Source organism: Lithobates pipiens, unplaced genomic scaffold (genome assembly GCF_037356315.1).
Source record: "Lithobates pipiens isolate NorthernLeopardFrog02 unplaced genomic scaffold, aLitPip1_a1.2 Scaffold_18, whole genome shotgun sequence".
Lineage (NCBI taxonomy): Eukaryota > Metazoa > Chordata > Amphibia > Anura > Ranidae > Lithobates > Lithobates pipiens.
Genome location: NW_027507758.1, coordinates 630,429,219 through 630,451,463, shown reverse-complemented (window position 1 = coordinate 630,451,463; position 22,245 = coordinate 630,429,219). Strand labels below are relative to the sequence as shown.

Below are 22,245 nucleotides of genomic sequence, written 5' to 3'. Positions count from 1 at the left end.
GCACTGGGGGGGGAGAAGAGCAATGGGGGGAGGGCGTGAAGAGCACTGGGGAAGAGCACTGGGGGGGTGAAGAGCATGGGGGGAGAGCACTGGGGGGAGCAGAGCACTAGGGAGGGGGGGTGAAGAGCACGGGGGAGAGCACTTGGGGGTAAAGAGCAGGGGGGGTGAAGAGCACTGGGGAAGAGTGGACAGCACTGGGATGGTGGCTAGAGAAGGATGGGGAGAACTGGAGAGCAGGCTGGGGTTGGGGGGGGCAGAAAGAACAGGGGTGGAGAGAACTGTGGGGGGGGGGGGCAGGGAGCACAAGGTGAACTGTGGGGAGCAGTAAAAGAAGTTGGATAGGAGAATCAGCAGGGGGGCTGCATATAGAGGAAATAAGCTTTCTATATTCCTCCATGCAGCCACTGAATGTTCGATTCTCCCCCTCTCCCTAGCAAACTCATCTCCTCTATATGCAGCCCCCCTGCTGATCCTCCTATCCAAACACACAGGGTGGGCTGTATGGGCTGCATGTCACCCTCCAGATCACAGAGCGCTGGCTGGCTCTGTGTTTTGGCGGCTGCTCTGCAACACGGCCCCGCCCCCCCAGACCGGCTCATGTGATAGGCGGAGCATTGATTCTCTCTACTATCACACGAGCCGATCTGGGGGGGCGGGGCCGTGTTGCAGAGCGGCCGCCGAAACACAGAGCCAGCCAGCGCTGCTGTGTGATCCATAGGCGTGAGCACAAATGCAGCCGCAACTAAAAGCGGCCCCAGGGCAGGCGGCCTACCGGGAAATCTCCCGGTATCCCGGTAGGCCAGTCCGGCCCTGCTAACAACTGTCCCCGAGCCACTCCATCAAATCATTCCCTGCATCTATTACCTTTTGTACCACCACCCCCTCCCTTTAGAATGTAAGCTCTACAAGCAGGGCCCTCCTGTCCCTTCTGTATTGAACTGTCCTGTAATTGTGCTGTCCTCCCTCTACATTTTAAAGCACTGCATAAACTGTTGGCACTATATAAATTGTGTATAATAATAATAATACAGTACTTTCCTATGATCTTTTGCTCCATGTAGTGTACATAGTGTAGTATTGCACTATTCTTTCTTTTTTTAGGCATTTCAGGAAAAATTGATGGATCTGATGATCATAGGAACCACGGTATTAACTTAAATATGGCAAAAATGTGTGATATTTGGGGGGCAAATGCATGTCACGTTCTTTCAGCAAATTTTTATAAATAAACCTTTTAATTTCCTTTGTTAGGCATGGTTACGTATATCTATGAACGTAAATAATTAAGCCGACCATTGATTTATAACAGATGAAACTCTAGTGGCCGAATTCAAATTTTCCATTTGAAATCAATGTCAAACATTTGGCCAGCACAGCAAATAGCCTAATAACATTTGTCTTTTACCCCCATTCATACCGAAGGGGCGTACATGCATTTTTACCGACTAAATCGCTGTACAATTTTTTATGAAGAGGCCCCTAAATGTCAGACATTTAGAATGTAAGCTCTACGAGCAAGGCCCTTCTGTACCTTTTGTATTGTACTGTAATTGTTTTGTCCCCCCTATACATTGTAAAGCGCTGCATAAACTGCGCTATATAAATCGTGTATAATAATTTATGTAAAGATGGGAAGTACGGTATATAGCAGATAAATGAATAGACCTCCTAGCAATATTATTACCAGGCTGCAGCTAGGGGGAGCTCTAATGTTTAGAGTGTGATCCCAGCTATCTCACATTAACCCTTTCACTGCCAGATATATACGTATCTTTTCTGAAAGCAGAGGCCCTGGAGAATAAAATGGTGGTAATCGTTAAGGTTTTCCTCGTACACAAATGTCACCTTCATATCCGGGTTTATTTTCTACTTTTCCCAAATTTCTATGGTGTGATCTTTTCTACAATACTTTGTCATAATAATGAGGCAGTCAGAGACTGCTGAGATAGTACAGGAGATGGTCAGAGACACAGACATAGTACAATAGATGGTCAGAGACTGCAGATACAATATAGCACAGGAGACAGTCAGAGACTGCAGACATACTACAGGATATGGTCATAGACTGCAGATATAGCACAGAAGACGGTCAGAGACTGCAGACATACTTCAGGAGATGGTCAGAAACTGCAGACATATTACAGGAGATGGTCAGAAACTGCAGACATACTACAGGATATGGTCATAGACTGCATACATATTACAGGATATGGTGATAGACTGCATACATAGTACAGGAGATGGTCAGAGACTGCACACATACTACAGAAGACAGTCAGAGACTGCAGACATACTACAGAATATGGTCATAGACTGCATACATATTACAGAATATGGTCATAGACTGCATACATACTACAGGAGATGGTCAGAGACTGCAGACATAATACAGGAGATGGTCAGAGACTGCACACATACTACAGGAGACAGTCAGAGACTGCAGACATACTACAGGAGACGGTCAGAGACTGCAGATATGGTACAGAAGATGGTCAGAGACTGAAATCATAGTACAAGAGATGGTCAGAGACTGCAGATGTAGAACAGAAGACTGTCAGAGACTGCAGATATAGTACAGAAGACTGTCAGAGACTGCAGGCATAGTACAGAAGACTGTCAGAGACTGCAGGCTTAGTACAGGAGATGGTCAGAAACTGCAGCCATACTACAAGAGACGGTCAAAGACTGCAGATATTGTACAGAAGATGGTCAGAGACTGCAGCCATGGTACAGTAGATGGTCAGAGACTGCAGACATAGTACAGCAGATGGGCAAGGGTTGTGGGGATGAGGCCCTTCTCCCCATCAATATGAGGACAAGGTGCTTTGGTGGGGCCGCTACCCCAATGCACCCTCCCAATGTTGATGGCATGTAGCCTGGTATGGTTCAGGAGGGTTTACTTAAAGGGTGACCCTGCCCCCTCTAACAACACAGGGAAAGCCAGAGGAGGGTGGGGTCACCGGGTGGCCCTGCCCTCCGTTATATAAGAAGTGTCAGAAGAACAGAAGCGTCACACAGCTGAAGACTCCCACTGAGGCGGATTGTGCGGAGGACGAAGCGGAGAAGATGCCGGACGAGAAGACCGGAGGAAGAAGCGGAGGAAGAAGATGGAGGAAGAAGCAGAACACTGAAGGAAGACCAGAATATAGAAGATGGAAGAAGAAGCGGGGAAAGAAGAAGAAATTAATAAAGGACTTGTCAAAAACCGTCTATCTTTTTTAAAATTTTTGACACTTTTTTTGAGGAAGAGACAACAAGAGTACACTTTCTTTGTGAAATAGTAGGGGTACTTTTATACCCCCTTACCATCTCAAACGGGGGGTCCCCTTGTTAAAGGGGGCTTCCAGATTCTGATAAGCCCCCCGCCTGCAGACCCCCACAACCGGCCAGGGTTGTGGGGATGGGGCCCTTGTCCCAGACCCCCAAAAGCATCCTGCCAATGTTGAGGGCATGTGGCCTGGTACAGTTCAGGGGGGCGTTCTCTCGTCCCCTCTCTTTTCATGAGGCCTGCCAGGTTGCATGCTCAGAAAAAGGGTCTGTTATGGATTTTTGGGGGGAACTCCACACCATTTTTTTTTAAATTTGGCATGGAGTTCCATTTGGAGGGAACCCCACGTCATTTTTTTTTAAATTTGACACTTAATATCCATACCAGACCTGAAGGGCCTGGTAATTAAATTGGGGGGAACCCCCACGCATTTTTTTTTTAATCAATGACTTTCAATGAGTGTTCTCTGTATTACGGGGAGCCGACAATTCATTATAGCCGCGAGTGCTTTTAAATGACTTTTTTTCCTGCAGAAATTACACTTTGTGCAGGGACAGTTCTAAGCACGGGAAACATGCGCCCCTTCACAGGCATACTATAGACACCCCCCAGGTATGAAATTTAAAGGAATATTACACTTTTATTGTTTCACTTTAAGCATTATTAAAATCACTGCTCTTGAAAAAAACATCTGTTTTTAATACTTTTTTTGCATTGATACATGTCCCCTGGGGCAGGACCCAGGTCCCCAAACACTTTTTATGACAATAACTTGCATATAAGCCGTTAAAATTAGCACTTTAGATTTCTCCCATAGACTTTTTCAGGGTGTTACGCGGCTTTTCGAATTTGCTGCGAACACCACAAATTGTTTGCTGTTCGGTGAACAGGCAAACAGGCAATGTTCGAGTTGAACATGATTTTCGACACGAACTCGAAGCTCATCCCTAGTCTCTTAACCTTCCTGGTGGTAATCCAGAGTCTGGCTCGGGTTAGGATTTTACTATCATAAGCGGTAACCCCGAGCCAGACTCGGGATCGCATCGCTTGATACAGGGAGAGTTACTTACCTTGTCCCCTGGATCCAGTGATGTCCTCCACGCTGTGTGATCGAGCTGTCCTCCGCTCGATTCACACAGTGCCCGATTACCGCCGAGCTCCGTTCCCTGTGACGTTACGGCGCACGGGAGCGGAGATTGGCGCCAAATTCAAAAAAGTTAAAATACACAAATCACACACAGCACTGTAATCTTACAGATTACAGTACTGTATAAAAAAAATGACACACCCCCTTTGTCCCTAGTGGTCTGTGCAGTGCCCTGCATGCACTTTTATATTATAAATACTGTTTTTTCTACCTGGAATTTGGAGATTGTCCATAGCAACCAAAAAAAGTGTCCCTTTATGTCAAAAGTTATTTTAGACCAACTAGAAAACAGCGATAATAAATTAGAATCACTTGCAGAATTGAGCGATAGCGATTTGTGGGGAAATTCGTCATCAAACACTAAATCTAATGACAGCAACAATTCTGCAAATTAGCAAATTTCAGTGTTTTAGGATTTGATTACATTATTGAATATTTTTTATTATTATTTATTATATTATAAATTTTATCATACCCGGGATGTCTGCTAGACTCTGGTTTGAACAGATTTAAGAGAGTTATTCCTAAGAATTACAGGACTACAATATAAAACGTCAAATTTCCATGCAAAATAATTGTACCGCTTTCAGCACCGAAAACCAGAATGAATCATACCGCCAGGCAGGTTAATAAAGTGCATTATGTGCAATGAAATAACAAGGTGATGAAGGTGCTATGCTCCCCTTCCTCTCGTTCCCTCCCTCACCAACTTTCCATGAAAATATCGCCTGCGGTGAAAGTTTAGGAGTCCTGTATGGCTCTGTGGAAAGTTTCTTAGCTATTCCTCGCATTTTCCACCAATTATACGTAATCATGTAAGGAGAATTGAACATTCATAGCGTGATACTGTATGGACTAAAAATCTTGTATTCAAAGTGGTGCTTTGCCCCACTCCAAAAATGTAAAGTCAGCAGCTACACATAAAATACACATACTGTAGCTGCTGACTTTTAATATTAGGACATTTACCTGTCCTGGAATCCTGCAAAGTCGGCACCACAGTCGATGTTTCCATCGGCTGTCGGGTGCTGCTGCAGCCATTGCCAGTAAGGGAACCCAGCAGTAAAGCCTTGCGGCTCCACAGCCGGGTCCCTACTGTGCATGCACAAAGTGCACTGCACTCCCTTACTGGGGAAGGAACAGGAAAGAGGAGGGGGCCAGACTTGGTGTGGTGAGGTCTGACGGAAGTGGGGACATGGAGGAAGCAGATCAGCAAAAGTCTGCTTTACGTATAAAGGTTTATACTCACATTGAACATTCTTGTTAAAAAGCATGTACAATTGCCGCTCTGCCCGTGGTTTGCATTCATAGTCCAGGAAATGAGGTCACCGGAAGTCTCCATCAGCTAATGCATTTCGCTGTGCCCAGGAAGTGTCATGAGACGTTGGAGTCTTCCAGTGACACGTGGATCTTTTATATCGATGGCAACTCCCCGTGCACCCTCCAATCCTTCCTACTACACCGCCCTTAAGTATAATATATGTATAAAATAAGTAATGTTTAGTTCAGCATTTAAACCTGCTGGTACCATAGATCCCAATTTGTGTATCCAGAATGTCTCATTCTGTGAAACCGCCTGTTTTTTTTTGGTACAATGCCAGTGATCTTCAATTTTATCTATAGCACATACCTTTAGTTGTGTGGGATTTGGGTTATGATATTTTTTGAAATGTTCTAAGAGGCTATGATATTTGAAATGTGTGCAGACGAAACCCCTGTTTTTAACGCATACTGTTAGACAGGTTATCTGGTTGTCTGTGGGCTGGTGGTAAGTAAAGCTTGTTTTTTTCGTCGGTTTATCCTTGGGTTTGTTTGTATATGATATTTGAAGCTTTTTTTGATATTATTAAGAAGTTTTCTCAATCGGACTCTTAGGCTGGGTTCACACTGGTGCGACAAGCGCTACGGCATTGGGAGCTTATGTCGCATGACGTGTGAAAATCAATGTTTCCCTATGGGAGCCATCTTAACTGGTCGGACACAAGTCGGTCTGACTTCGAAAATGCTCCCTGCACTACTTTGGTCTGACTTTGATCCTACTTAAGCCCAATAAATATCATTGAAGTCAGATCAAAGTCAGATTGCCGTCTTGCCTGATCCGACTTTGGCATGCGACTTGTGCTCTGATGATATTGAGGGGGAACTCATTGCCAAATTTTAAATAAAAAGCCGGCATGGCTTCCCCCTCCAAGAGCATACCAGGCCCTTTGGTATGATATGGATTTTAAGGGGAACCCCCTACGCCGTGGGGGTCCCCCCAAAATCCATACCAGACCCTTATCCGAGCACACAGCCCAGCTGGTCAGAAAAGTGGGTGGGGACGAGAGAGCGTCCCCCCCCCTGCACCATACTAGGCCACATGCCCTCAACATGGGGGGTGGGTGCTCTGGGGCAGGGGGACACACTGCGGCCCCCCCACCCCAAAGCACCTTGTCCCCATGTTGATGAGGACAAGGGCCTCTTCCCGACAACCCTGGCCGTTGGTTGTCGGGGTCTGCGGGTGGGGGGCCTTTTCGAAATTCGGAAGCCCCCTTTAATAAGGGAGGCTCCAGATCCTGGCCCCCCCACCCTATGTGAATGAGTATGGGGTACATCGTACCCCTACCCATTCACCTGGGGGAAGAAAAGGGTCAATAAAAAAACATACTAGACAGGTGTTTAAAGTAATTTATTAGGCAGCTCCGGGGGTCTCTTCCGACTTCTCCACTCTCTCCGGCCTCTTCTGCTGGGCTGCTCCGCTATCTTATGAATGCTCCCTCCCACTAAAATGCTGCATGTGCACAATGACTTATATAGGCATGGGGCGTGGTCACCAGGTGATTTCACCTGGTGACCCCACCCCTTATGACATCACCTCCCCATCATGCCCCGGGCGGTGATGTCCCAAGTCGTTGCACACCGCACACGCAGCATTACAGTGGGAGGGAGCATTGTGTCAACATTGGAAGAAGAGAAGAGGGAAAAAGACGATGGAGAAGACCGGGCCACCGCTAGCAAAAGAGCAGAAGAGGCCGGAGAGAGCGGAGAAGTTGCACAGTATACATCTGAAGCTACCCCCAATTGCTGGTGTTGTTCTGTTCCTATACCACAGGCAGCTGCAGCAGTTACAGTCAGTGTATTGTGCCCCCTGCACAGTGTACACCTGAAGCTACCCCAATTGCTCATGTTCTTCAGATCCTGTACCACAGGCAGGCAGCTGCAGTAATTACAGTCAGTGTACTGTTTCATCTGCTCAGTGTGCACCTAAAGCTACCACAATTGCTAGTGTTCTCATCTCCCTGCAGGCCATTACTATGTCTGGAAGGCCAACAAGGAGAGGCAGACAGCCATGAGCCAATAAAAGAGGGCAAGCAGGCTCTGTGTCTAGAGGCAACAGTGCTGGTTGTGGACGCGGTGCATCGTCATCACCACGTGAGCCAAAACATGCCAAAGACTTGGTAGAGTGGATGACTAAGCCCTCCTCATCCTCTCTCACCCAGGCTCAGGGTACTGGCAAAGCAGCTGCCAATGCATCCTCTTCCCTCATCTCAATGGCATCAGTCACTCCTTCCCTAGACCCACCATGTCCTCCTGAGGAGTACCCCGAACTGTTTTAGCACAGTGTTGGGTAAATGCTCCAGGAGGATGCTGTTAGGTACCTGGTGATAAGCCTGACTTTATGGAAGAAGACCTCTCTTACAGCTCTGGTTCAGGGACCACTGGAATGGAGACAGTGGCCTCGTGTGCGCAGTGGGGTAGTAGTGTCTGATTGGAAGCAGCGGCTGGTTCCCTCTGGATGCTGGAACTGGCAGGGAAGATGGTGGACGAGCAGGCAGCGATCAGCAGGCAGCGGCAGCAAGGACCGAGTGCAGCACACTTGAAAGGTAGAAGAATGGTCAGGCAGGCCGGGTCACAACAGATAATACAGACAGGTAAGTACAGCAGGCAGAAGCGAAGTGCAGGCAGGCAGGGGTTCGGCAATGGAGGTTCAGTCCAAAGCAAGGTCAAGCAGGCCGGGGTCAGAGCAGGAGAGGTCAGCGAGGTCAGACGGTAGCCGGATCAGATATCACAACAGCAGGCAGATAGCAGGAAGTTCGGGTACAGAGCTGCAGACAAACAGCACCGCAGAAGCCTTTTTAAAATATGGCCACTGGTGCCAAACAGCGCTAACGCGCACATGTGAGCGCGCGCACGCGCTTGTGCCCGAGGCGCGCGCTGGCACACACACACACACACGCGTCAATGGCTGGCTTGCCCAGCTGTGCGCACGCGTGCCTGCGCATCCACCCGTTCCGTGCGGGAGAGACCCTGACAGATGCCCAGCGTTTTGAAGGCTCTGATGCCCAGCTAGAGGAAGGCAGAAGCGTGAGCCCAGATAGAGGGGATGCTTAAGAAGGACAGCAATCTGGCAGTTCCACCAGCTGCAACATACTGCCAGGTTTGCTCCAGTGATGAAGAGGGAGGGGATGATGAGGTCACTGACTCCACGTGGGTTCCTGATAGGAAAGAGGAGGAGGAGGCACATCTCCAACAAGGCAGGATGCCCTCCGGGGGCCAGCTTAAGGGCAGCACACCGACTGAATCCCACCGCAGAGCTCCGCCTGTGCAGGGCGCTGCCTCTGCGCGTTATTCCAAAATTTCTGTGGTGTGGGCCTTTTTTGAGATGAGTGCATCAGATCACACCACTGCTATTTGCAACATATGTCTCAAGCGTATCTCGCGTGGCCAAAGCATCAGCGGCTTGGGCACCACATGCTTGACCAGACATATGTTGACCTGCCCTGCAGTTCGTTGGCAAGCGTACTTTAAAGACCCACACCAAAGAACAAAGCGGACCTCTCCTTGCCCCTCATCAGCTGGGATCTCCAACTCCACTATACATTCAGTCCTCTCTGAAACCTGCACTGAAAAGAATTAAGGTGTAGAATTAGGTGTGTCACAGCCAAGTTCTTGCGGGCGCTCTGCTAGCAGTACACCGACGTCCGATTGTACCAGGCAAATTTCCCTGCCCCAGCTGCTAGACCGTCAAAAGAAGTTCACTCCCAGCCATCCACATGCCCAGCGGTTGAATGCTAGCTTGGCTAAATTGCTAGCACTTCAACTGCTGCCTTTTCAGTTGGTAGACTCGGCCCCTTTTCGTGAGTTTGTGCAATGTGCGGTTCCTCAGTGGCAGGTTCCCAAACTCCACTTTTTCTCACGGAAGGCGATTCCGGCTCTCTACCGGCATGTGGAAGACAATGTCCATGCCTCACTGGACAGGGCGGTTAGCGGTAAGGTGCATATTACCGCTGACTCATGGTCCAGCAGGTATGGACAGGGACATTACCTATCTTTCACAGCGCATTGGGTGACTCTTCTGGCAGCTGGGAAGGATGCAGGATAAGGTGCAGTAGTGTTGGAGGTTGTTCTGCCACCACGCCTCCAAAATGCTACTACTGGTTGTGATACACCTCTCTCCTCCACCCCCTCCTCTTCTTCCTCCATGGCCTCTTCCTGTGCTTTGTCCTCGGAACCAGCGGTGCTCAGTAGGCATTCAAGGGGCTATGCAAGTACGCAGGCAAAAAGATGCCATGCCGTGCTTGCGCTGTTGTGCTTGGGGGATAGGAGCCACACTGGGACAGATATTCTGTCAGCTCTGCAGGGGCAGGCTGAGAGGTGGTTGACGCCATACCAGCTTAAGCCAGGAATGGTGGTTTGCGACAATGGCACCAACCTCCTCTCCGCCCTCCGACAGGGACAACTGACCCATGTGCACTGTCTGGCTCACACGCTTAACTTGGTGGTGCAGCGGTTCCTAGGCAGGTACCCGGGCTTACAGGATGTTCTGAGGCAAGCCAGGAAAGTCTGTGTTCATTTCCGCCAGTCATATAATGCCAGTGCTCGGCTGGCTGCGCTCCAAAAGGCGTTGAACCTGCCCAAGAACCGCCTTATCTGTGACATGCCCACCAGGTGGAACTCACGTTGGCCATGCTGCAGCGGCTGCACACGCAGCAGTGGGCCACCAATGAGTACCTGTGCGACTATGGCACCAGGACAGGGTCAGGGGAGCTTGGTTTTTTTCCCCCATGCCAGTGGGCCATGATCAGGGATGCATGCACTGTCCTGTCATCATTTGAGGAGGCCACGAGGATGGTGAGCAGTGACAGTGCATGCATCAGTGACACTGTACCTCTTGTCCACCTGTTGGAGCACACGCTGCGTGGAATAATGGACTGGGCACTTGAGGCAGAACAGAGGCAGGAAGAGGAGGATTTCCTTGCCTCTCAAGGCCACACAGGAAGAGGAGGATTGTGTCAGCATGGAGGTGGAGTCTGGCACTCAGCATCAGCAGTCTTTTAGGGATGATTTACAGTCCCAAGAAACCCGTGGACTTGTACGTGGCTGGGAGGAGGTGGCTGCAGATCATGTCATCCTTAGTGACCCAGAGAACTCCGGACCGAATGCCTCAGCTAACCTATGCTGCATGGCCTCCCTGATCCTGCAAAGCCTGCGGAAGGATCCTCGTATTCAGTGGATCGAGGAGAGGGATCATTACTGGCTGGCAACTCTCCTTGATCCACGGTACAAGGGTAAGGTTGCGGACCTTATCTTGCCATCGCAGGGGATGAGACATCTCTGGGAGGCCTTGCAGAAAGGTCTGTGCAACGTGTTTCCAGAGACTGGGAGGTTACAAACTCTTGGTCCTGGACAACGTGTTGCTGAGGCTTCGGTCAGTCACAGAAGGAGCGGTGGAAAAGGTGGCCGTCTGACCGATGCGTTCAGATAATTTTTTAGTCCGCAGCCCCAAGGTATGATCGGTTCCAGCAACCATTGCCAGCGTCTGATTTACATGGTACAGGAATACCTAGGGGCAAGGTCAGACTTGGACACCTTTCCCATCGAAAATCCTCTGGCTTACTGGGTCTTGAGGATAGATCACTGGCCAGAGCTTGCACAGTATGCAATTGAGCTACTGGCCTGCCCTGCATCCAGCGTTCTTTTGGAATGCACATTCAGTGCTGCTGGAGGCTTTGTAACCGATCCCAGGGTGCACCTGTCCACCAACTCGGTTGACCGACTGACCTTCATAAAGATGAATCAGTCTTGTATCACCACCAGCTATCAAGCACCTGAAGCTGATGTAACCGAATAATTATTTTTGAAATGTCACATCCCTTCAAGACTGCCTATGCTGATGCGAAGTGACTGTCCTGTTATGTTGACTGACTATCCTCTTCCTCCTCAATGATCCTGCTGATAGCTTGGAAGAACATTTTTGGTTCTGGGCGCCGTCACCAGTGGCTAAGGCCCAATTTTTCAGTCCCTGTTTAACAGGGGCATGTAATTATGATTTTTTGATGCAATACTTTGCAGCAAGGCTCATTCCTGCACTCCAACTAGAGTATCTGGGAGAGGTTGCAGTGTCGTGGCACCAGCACCTAAAGCCCAATTTTTCAGCCCCTGTTTAACAGGGGCATGTAATTACAATTTTTGATGCAATATTTTGCAGGCGGGTTCGTTGCTGCGCTCAACTACAATATTTGTGAGTGGTTGCAGTGTTGTGGCACCAGCACCAGTGCCTAAGTACCAATTTTTCAGCCCCTGTTTAACAGGGGCGTGTAATTACAATTTTTGATGCAATACTTTGCAGCAGGGCTCATTCCTGCTCTCCAACTAGAGTTTCTGTGAGGTGTTGCAGTGTTGTGGCACCAGTGCCTAAGGCCCAATTTTTCAGCCCCTGTTTAACAGGGGCATGTAATTACAATTTTTGATGCAATATTTTGCAGGCGGGTTCGTTGCTGCGCTCAACTACAATATTTGTGAGTGGTTGCAGTGTTGTGGCACCAGCACCAGTGCCTAAGTACCAATTTTTCAGCCCCTGTTTAACAGGGGCGTGTAATTACAATTTTTGATGCAATACTTTGCAGCAGGGCTCATTCCTGCTCTCCAACTAGAGTTTGTGTGAGGTGTTGCAGTGTTGTGGCACCAGTGCCTAAGGCCCAATTTTTCAGCCCCTGTTTAACAGGTGCATGTAATTACAATGCTTGATATAATATTTCACAGCAGGGCCCGTTCCTGCACCCACCAAGAGTAACTGTGAGAACTTACAGTGTTGTGGCACCAGCACCACCACAACCACCAAAGGCCCAATTTTTCTACCACAGTTCAACAATGGCATGTAATTACAATTCTTGATATAACAGTTCACAGCAGGACGTTCCAGCGTCAACAAAGAGTCAATTTGGGGGTTTACAACAGTGTTGTGGCAACACCAACACCTTAGGCCCAAATTTCTGCAGAGCATATAGGGCAGGCCCCTATTTTCAAACATCCAACTTACAAATGTCTCCTGCTTGCAAACGGAAGGAGACAACAGGAAGTGAGATGAAAAAAGATGGAAGGCAAAAAATTATTATACAGGGGTGATAACCCTTCCCTATGTTTTCCAAAAAGCTTAAAAATAGTTGTTTTGACTGGAGCTACACTTTAAAAATGTACTACTTCAAAATAAACAGATTCTACTTAACACAACAAACCTACACAGTCCCTGTCTTGTTTGCACTGCCTGTATACTGCTGTTCTGAGTATATAGGGCCTGGGGGCCCCACGCCTTTCCTTTTTTTAATTTGGGTACGGGGTTCCCCTTAATATCCGTACAAGACCCAAAGGGGCTGGTAATGGGCAGGGGGAGCTACCGATGCCATTTTTCTGAATGATTTTCATCCGTATTGCCGGAACCAGACATTACATTAAAACCGCAAGCAGTTTTAAATTAATATTGTTCCGTTAGAAATGTCATTTTGTGCAGGGACTGTTCTAAACAGGGGAAACACGTGCCACTTCACAGGCATACTATAGACACCCTCCAGGCACGATATTTAAAGGAATATTTCACTTTAAGCATCATTAAAATCAATGCTCCCGAAAAAAACTGCGTTTTAAAAAAAAAAATTGCATTGATACATGTCCCCTGGGGCAAGACTTGGGTCCCCAAACCCATTTTAGGACAATAACTTGCATATTAGCCTTTAAAATTAGCACTTTTGATTTCAAACGTTCGAGTCCCATAGACTTTAATGGGGTTCTAAAGTTCGTACGAGTTTTCGGTCCATTCGAAGGTTCTGGTGAGAACCGAACCGGGGGGGGGGGGGGGGGGTGTTTGGCTCAATCCTACTTCTGATTGCATATATAATTTGAGGAAAATATGAGTATAAAATAGTTTATCATTTGCCAATAAAATAAAATAAAATGTCCCCAGGTTTCATTTAAAAAATTTGGTCACCTTACACTTGGGGGCGATCGAGGGGTTAAATGTGTTGCCTAGTGAGTGCTTCTAACTGTGGGGGATGTGACTGACTGGAGGAGGAGACAGATCGCTGTTCCTAATTACTAGGAACAGACAATCTCTCTCTCCTCCCCTCTCAGAATGGGGATTTGTGTTTACTCACACAAGTCCCCCATTTTGGCTCTCGTGCAGACATCAAACATTGCGGCTGCCACCCCCTGCGTGCGCGTGGCTATGGCTCTTAAAGGAGTCTTTGTACAGTTACAGCGATTTGTGGGAACGAGCCGACCTGCCGCCGTATAATGATGGCGGCTGGCCGGCAAGTGGTTAAGATACTGCCTGTGTATACCTTTTTGGATAATCTGTACACAGTGGTCACATGAGAGTTCAGGTGGGAGGAGATTTCCACTGCAGCCTGTATTACACGCCTACATGTGTGATGACGATATCACGTGACTTGGCTAGCTCTGAGAACAAGTAATTATTCTCTCCAGCATAAAAGACATAACGGAGCATGTGCAGGTTGGCTACCCTGCCTGTGTTAGATGGCTCTCCCCAGTTAGGCAGTGCAGAAGGGGAAGAGCCTTTTTACATAATGCAGAGGATTAACCCCTTAGGTTCTGCAAAAATACATTACAGACTAGGAGCTCTCAGGCCCTCTTGAAAATAGCCCAATTTAGGCAAACTGCACACAGAGGAGCATATCCTCTCCTTGCATAGATCTGCTCCTAGCTACACTTCTTGCAGGCACTACCATCCTTCCTGGCTACCATGAATATCTTCCAAGGTAACAAAAGGTTTACAACCAATGATGTCCCTTAGAAGGTCTGCTACATGTGGCAGTCTCTCCCCTTGAGAATCCCTGGGTGTGCTGATGTATTCTGTCCTCCTTGTTCCCACTGCTTCTCAGGTGAGATTCCAAGGCAAACCGCTCTGCTGAATGGATCCTCCTGAGACAGACAAAGCCGAGCCTGGAGATGGGGTCTCCTCTAGACCTAGGAGACCCCTCCTAGGCCATGGACAGCCTCCTCAGCACTCCATCTTCCATCTGACTCCTCTGCTAGCATGGCTCCGCCATACTGAAGGCCTGACCTAACCACCCTGCCAGGACAGTATGCCTGAGGATTGGCCACATACCCCTAAATATGCAGATCAACCCTCCACGGCCTGCAATATGGCCAATATACATCGCAGCTGGGTGAATGCCGGTCAAATTCATTCAACTATTAAAAAAACAGACCTCTAAGTGTTTGTGAAAGCTTACACCACAAAATGTACTCAGCCAATGAAAGGTAATGACTCCATTTTTATTTTTCTACTGTTATCAATGGCCAACACGGTACAACACTTCATCCATGTCTTTGGTGATCTCTGATCTCCTTATCAACTGTTTCTTACATGATGAAGATCAGCCATGGAGTATATCTGAGGTGTATATCAGGGTGTGCTTCTTCCCCACATGAGAGCTGTGATGTCCAGCAACATTCATATATAAGACATTTCCCGCACTCAAGGCACTAATACACCTCGAGGGTTGTGTGGGGTCCCTGATGTACAGGAAGACAGGACTTCAGTGACGAACAATTCCCTCACTCAGGACAGGAATACGGCTTCTCCTGCATGTGAGATCTCTGATGTTTTTTAAGATTGGACTTGACTGAAAAACCTTTCCCACACTCAGGACAGGAAAGTGGCTTCTCCCCCGTGTGAGATCTTCGATGTGTATAAAGATTAGACTTATGTGAAAAACATTTCCCGCACTCAGGACAGGAATATGGCTTTTCCCCTGTGTGCAATATCTGATGTCTGTAAAGATTGGCCTTCTGTGAAAAACATTTCCCGCACTCAGGACAGGAATGCGGCTTTTCCCCTGTGTGAGATCTCTGATGTCTGTAAAGACAGGACTTATCTGAAAAACATTTACCGCATTCAGAACAGGAATACGGCTTTTCCTCCGTGTGAGATCTCTGATGCGTGTCAAGATGGGACTTCTGTGAAAAACATTTCCCACACTCAGTACAAGAATACGGCTTCTCACCCGTGTGAGACCTCTGATGTGTGTAAAGTTGGGACTTTTCTGAAAAACATTTCCCGCACTCAGGACAGGAATACCTCTTCTCCCCTGTGTGAGATCTCTGATGGCTGTAAAGATTGGACTTCCGTGAAAAACATTTGCCGCACTCAGAACAGGAAAGTGGCTTCTCCCCCGTATGAGATCTCTGATGTGCGTAAACATGGGACTTCACTGAAAAACATTTCCCACACTCAGGACAGGAATATGGCCTCTCACCTGTGTGAGATCTCTGATGTGTGTAAACATGGGATTTCACTGAAAAACATTTCCCGCACTCAGAACAGGAATACGGCTTCTCCCCCGTGTGAGATCTTTTATGCACATCAAGAGCATATTTAGCACGAAAACATTTCCCACACTCAGGACAGGAATACGGTTTTTCCCCTGTGTGAGTTCTTTTATGCACATTAAGACGGGATTTAAAATGGAAACACTTCCCGCACTCATCACATGAAAACCTCTTCTCTGTTGGAAGGACGGCCCCGTCCCTCACAGTCTGAGGTTCCTCAGGATAAGAGGAATACGATGGTCCATCTACACTGTGTGGTGCCGGATGGACATTTGAGGTAGTCGGGTTTTCTCCTGGACTATACTGTGTGATGTCCTCATCTTCTACTTTACAGTCTGGAGACAAAGTGAGACAATCCTCTGAGGTTTTCCTCATCTCCCGTCCATCTACTAAAATAGAAATACAAAGATTATTACTAGACATGAGCTGATTGGTTCCCCTAAACCAGGACTCCGCCCACATCAGGCAGCTTTGTCTCTGAGGATCTTACAATTCCCCCCTCAAGGTAACTAGTAAATGGGTCCTCTGATCTCCTACCAGATCATTTCTTTATTCATGGACCTTAGTCAGAGAGTGAGGAAACAACGAGAACTGTCTTTTATAGGAGTGACAGTGATGAGGGGATTATAGGACGAGTGTCCCCTCCCCCTCTATCACTCATTGCCATCTTCCCAACACAAGAAGTCCTGCACTTCCTTATTTAGTCCATGATTTAGTCATGAATAACAGCGGGGCTGAGCCCCACCAGAGGTCAGAGAGTGAGGATGGGGGGAGAACAACCAAGATGAAGACTGGACTGATCCTGAAGACCACCATCATTGGGATATTGACTCCTCCCCCATTATCACTTTCTGTTTAAGGTTCCAAAGTTTGAGGATGTTATCACATTATTAGCAGAGGGGAGAGAGCAGAAGTCAGGACTATGTAATGTACATCATATTGTATAAGCTACAGCATATAGGATTATATTGTATCAGAATGATGTAATGTACAACATAGAGAATATAGTGCAGGGGTCAGGAGTATGTAATGTACAATATAAATTATACAGTGTAAAAGTCAGGACTCATAATATTGGTATTCAGTAATTAGCAGTATGGGGGGAGGAATGTATTTAGTGTTAATGACCCACCTGTGCTGATCTCTGTAGGAGTGTCCTCCTCTATAAATGTCCCCGTTATTCCATCCTCCTCCATAGACTGCTGATCATCCCTCACATACCTCTCTTCTTCTTCTGCTTTAACCTCAAACTCTATATCGATTGGATCTCCACTCTAAATGAAGAAAACAAGAGAGAATATCATCTGTAAGATACTGTATAAACTTTATTATTGTGATATCACATAAAAAAAATCCACGCATTGTCTTCACAAGTCTGTGTTCTAGATGATCTGTCCCACCAACCTTGTAACAGTGGGGGATGGTGTGATCTTCCTGTGTGGAATCCCAGGAATACAGAGGACGGGGACATCTCTCTGGTGGGTTCCTGGTATTAGGTGGCTCCATCTTGTGTCCTTCTGAAAACTCCTCCATCACTCCATACTCCTCATCTTCCTCTTTATACTCTTCTTTAACAACAATATGATCATCCCCGAGGTTTCCGCTCTGAATATATAATAAAACATTCATTGTAACAATCATGCTGTGTATAAATCAGAACTACCAATAAATTGTCAATCATCTACCTGATAAAGGTGGGGGATGGTGTGATCTTCCTGTGTGGAATCCCGGGAATACAGAGGACGGGGACATCTCTCTGGTGGGTTTCTGTATCTGGATGACTCCACCATGGTGTCCTGGTACAGATCTTTGTGTCCTTTTAGAGACTCTGACTCCTCCATCACCCCATCCTCATCATCCTCCTCTTTTATCTCTTCTTTAACCTCAACTTTAGAATCTCTCCTTTGTACACTCTGAATATAGAATAAAAATGACATCAATGGTAACAATGCAGATAATGTACAGATCCTAATGATACTATCAGTGATTGTTCCTCATCTACCTGATGATGGTGGGGGATGGTGTGATCTTCCTGTGTGGAATCCCGGGAATACAGAGGACGGGGACATCTCTCTGGTGGGTTCCCATTACTGGATCCATCTGTAGGAAACACACACACTGACTGAATACATTGTTTCTATGTGTTTATCAGATGATGGGGGATCTAGGTGGAGCCTCCGTACTGCTCTCTCCTTTACAATAAAGTCTCCTCTTACCCGGTGATGTGAGGGGCGGCTGATTGTCCATCATGGCGTCCTTGTAGAGATCCTTGTGTCCTTCTAAATACTCCCACTCCTCCATGGAGAAATAGACAGTGACATCCTGACACCTTATAGGAACCTGACACACACAATGATACAGTCACCATCCAGACACATCCCTTGTCTGTTACTGGATAATGTCCCAGAATTCCCGGCACCGCTCACCTCTCCTCCATCATCTCTATGGTGACTTCTAGAATCTTCTTTGTATTTCTCTATTCTATCAGGGAGGGAGGTGGAGGCAATGTGATGGTCATATGATCTCCAGACTTCACAGGAGGAAAACTCTAGATCTGAACACAAATAGTACACTATGCAGGTTCAAAGCTTATTGCAGGCATTCTGATGTCATTACATACAATGCAGGACCAACAGTCCTACTCTATGCAAGTTGAGGGACGAATTGACGGTAAGGTCTCTGTGTACGAGTTAGAGACTTTGCTGCCAAGTAAGAGCCCTGCAACACCGCTGTGAGCAAGTTTGCTGAATCCCGACCCATATTTACAGTAAAAGATCATAGGAGGTTGGGAGCAGGGTGCATAATTGGAGGGGACACATATGTATGTATATATTATGGTAATAAGTGGATTTATGTTATGGTATAGTGTGACCTATGTGTATTGTAGGCTAGTAATATGGGCAAGAAAGGCCCTCCTCGTGACTCTGTGTCTGAAAGCTGGGTGACATGTTGCTGTGAATGTATGCTGGTGAATGGGGAGTGAATGGACATCCCTTGCCTGTACTGCATCCTGTCCTGAAGATACCGGAAAGGAGAAGATAGCAAAGATACAGAAGGGTGACAGGGAAGCTGTCGCTGAAGAAGGATGGTGGTGTGTCACTCAGTAGCAAAGCGGCACGTGTTGGGAAGCACAACGCGGTAAGACAATTATGGACTGTTCCATGGGAGCTGTCTCTGGAGCACATGTTGAAAACCACCACACGTTACGCAGCTAAGGACTGTGCCATAGGTACTGGTTCGGAGACACATGTTGGGGAGCGACACGAGTTAAGACAGTTATGGACTGTTTGATAGGAGCCGTGTCTGAAGAAGGGTGGTATGAGCCTTTTAGGTGCAAAGCGTCATATGTTGGATTCAGTATAAACTCATGGATTATCAGTCCCCATGGTGCAATATCATGGAGAACAGGACACCATCCCCCGGTTGAAATGCAACCAGTTAAACCTCTATTGTGACTTCAGATTAGAGGCGCCCATCTATCTATGAGAGCTACTCTGCATGACAATGATGACTCCGATCTGTCTGTGAGGATCAAAGACGGGCCTAACGAGCGGGAGGAGCGCCGGAGATTGAATCCCAAGCTGTGACGCCAGTCGGAGCAGTTGCAATTCATGGACAAACACTGCCCCCCAGAGGCCAATTATGCCAGGACAGTCAGAGATATTTAGCCTGGGGGAGGAGACGCCCCAGAGACACTGATTCGTCCACAAGCAAAGGGGGGTGGGCAATGGGAGGTGGTGTGGGTGAGGTGTGTTTGTCAAAAAGGGAATGATTGAAGGAGAGCTTCCTCTTTCTCCATCACGAGGCTCAGCCACGAGGCCCTGCTAAGTATACTGCTTGTATTGTACTCTGATTGTATGCTATGTACTCTTGTAATTTCTATTAATATCTTGTATAAGCTTTCTTATTTCCTTGGGAAATAAATGAGATTTGATTGATTTTAGACCGTGTGTTTGGTTTCATAGCTAATTTTTGTAGTATTGTGACATTAACAGTAGCATGCGCTCAGAGTGTTAATAGACTAACTAATCTATAGGGACTAGACAAATTAATACACAACTGATAATAATACTAGTTTGAATTTATCAGTTACTTCACCTACTTTGCTATTGAGGATGCCAAGGGTCCACCAACATCCTAAGAGCACCAGAAAACAAAGCCAGTTGCAGGGACATTGGGAGGAGGAGCTGTGAGGTCAGTGTGATGTCATAGGACATATAGACTCTGGATGGAGGGACATTGGGAGGAGGGGCTGTGAGGTCGGTGTGATGTCATAGGACATATAGACTCTGGATGGAGGGACATTTGGATGGGGAGATTTGAGGGGTCCTCTATATGAGGTTCCAGTGAAAACCAAATCATTGTTCCTGGGTGAGTCCTTCCTCTCCTAAACTGAAGAGTGAACTTTGACCTTTACCATACAGAAATCTGTCAGGAATGTGTGAAAGTAAGCTCTCATGTGATCAGGTGACGTGCGGAGGAACGGAGCATAAATAGCAGACAATTTTCTCCAGAGCTCCTAATGGTGGGGATGGATTTTGCTGAGTGCCGGTGCCAAGTTTCCACCCCCCAGGATCACTGCAGGTGTGGAGAAAAGCTGTGTAAGAGGATATGGAGGAGAGATGAGGAGGAGATCCAGGAATCAGGATAAAGGTCAGGACAAGCAACAGACGAGCGCATCCAAGAGATGAAGCCGGGGTCACTACACAGAAAATCAATCCAAGGAAACAACAGGCAGGATGAGGAATAGCAAGAAGGAGCTCAGAGACCAATGAGAATATTGCTCAGCCAATGGGAGATTATCTCAGCATGACTTACATAATGAAGGAGATGAGGGGGAGGGGGAGGAAGTCACTTATGGTGACCATAGAGACATGGAAATTCAGCGGGTTCAGCAGGGATCGGTCACATTTCCATCCATGTGTGGTCACTGCCGGATAAAAGTCACTCCATCAGCGGCTACAGCCAATAGCTTCATCACTGATCTGTGTATTCTGAGAGCGGAGGAGCGCCCCCCATTGTCAGAATACAATAGTGCAGCGGGGAGGATTCCCCCATCCCCCTCCAATGTGTGGATGGGGGAATCACTTCCGTTTTTTTCACTCATCCCGCTGGATGAACGATAAAACTGAACCATGTATGGCCAGATTTGGAAGGAAGATATATTCATCATCAACTGATCCCCCTGAAGGGATTAATCTAGGTTTCCACACTATATATGTGTGTGTGTATCATCATCTGCTGGAGATAAAAGACATCACAGTGATATGGAGGAAGAGGACGGACATGACGGGGGGTTACTGGGTGTAAATAGAAAATAAGATCTTATTACCTCCTCTACTGGCACTTCCAGCAACGTCTTCTCTCTACTTCTTCCCGACTCACCTCTCACCCAGAACTTCCTATTTATACCTGACATCACTTCCTGTCTGTCTTCCATAGAGACTTCCTGTCTGAGTAGAAGTGAGATCACCACCTTGTGGAGCTCAGAGGAACTGCAGCCCTGAGAACCACCTCGGTAGTGTGAACCCAGCCTTGTGCTGTGTATGTATGCACTATATATCCTTATAGATGGGTCATCTCCACTCCCACCAAGGGGGATAGAAATATATTACTGCTCGGGGGGGAGACATTTTGGCCCCTTTGATTTTGCAGTAAAATTGATGTCAGATTTAGTCATGTAGAAATCTGTTATATGGATACAAAGAGCCCCAGCCGAGAGTAAAGGGTGGAAATAGCTCCTGATCCCCAAATTTGGGCAATTATGTCACCAATATAAATAGAATAAAACCCGCGCTATGTGTAACAACTCAAATACCTACAGAAATAACTTATACTGGACTGCTGCTGTAACAAAGGTAAGTATTCCCTTTATCAACTAGAAGAGCATTATGTGTCACAGCGCTGTCCTATTGTGTGTGCACATAAATCATCACAAATACACTACAATATGTGGAGACATTCATATATAAAGTTCTAGGTGCTCAAATAATATTCTCTGCAGATCTACTTCTTCCACTTTACACCTACTTCACTGATCTTATGATGTTTATCAATAAATAAAGTAAACTGATCCATGTGCAAATTCATATACAACATAAAGTGCTTTGTGCTCAAGATACTGTTCACTGCAGATCCACTGCTTCCACATTACACCTGCTTCTTTAATCTCGTAATATTTTATGCTATATTAAATAAACTTAAAACCTGTACAAATTCATGT

The 22,245-nt window shown here is 47.0% G+C and overlaps 2 protein-coding genes across 3 annotated transcripts in view; one reads left to right on the top strand and one right to left on the bottom strand.

The window, feature by feature from the left end:
• LOC143986879 (uncharacterized) overlaps nt 1-22,245 on the top strand; it is a 1,041,669-nt gene that overhangs the window by 984,410 nt on the left and 35,014 nt on the right. The gene's annotated exons all lie outside the window — the stretch shown is intronic.
• On the bottom strand, nt 14,946-21,408 carry LOC143989602 (uncharacterized). Of its 2 annotated transcripts, none has more exons than XM_077489814.1 (8): nt 21,355-21,408; nt 18,449-18,576; nt 18,239-18,362; nt 18,025-18,122; nt 17,708-17,935; nt 17,427-17,627; nt 17,155-17,296; nt 14,946-16,411 (listed from the first exon to the last, which is right to left on the bottom strand). In XM_077489814.1, the coding sequence occupies exons 3-8, from the start codon at nt 18,321-18,323 to the stop codon at nt 15,249-15,251; spliced, it is 1,917 nt and encodes a 638-aa protein (XP_077345940.1). In that variant the 5' UTR covers nt 18,324-18,362; nt 18,449-18,576; nt 21,355-21,408; the 3' UTR covers nt 14,946-15,248. The 2 variants fall into 2 exon arrangements, with proteins under 2 accessions (XP_077345940.1, XP_077345941.1); XM_077489815.1 differs by having other exon boundaries at nt 14,946-16,408.

Bases quoted from the DNA above. Each gene is read 5' to 3' on its own strand.
- LOC143989602 (XM_077489814.1), bottom strand. From the start codon at position 18,323: ATGGAGGAGTGGGAGTATTTAGAAGGACACAAGGATCTCTACAAGGAC. The intron at 17,936-18,024 runs GTAGATGAGGAA...TTCTATATTCAG, and splicing joins CCATCCCCCACCATCATCAG to AGTGTACAAAGGAGAGATTC. The intron at 16,412-17,154 runs GTGGGTCATTAA...TTTCTATTTTAG, and splicing joins TCCTACAGAGATCAGCACAG to TAGATGGACGGGAGATGAGG.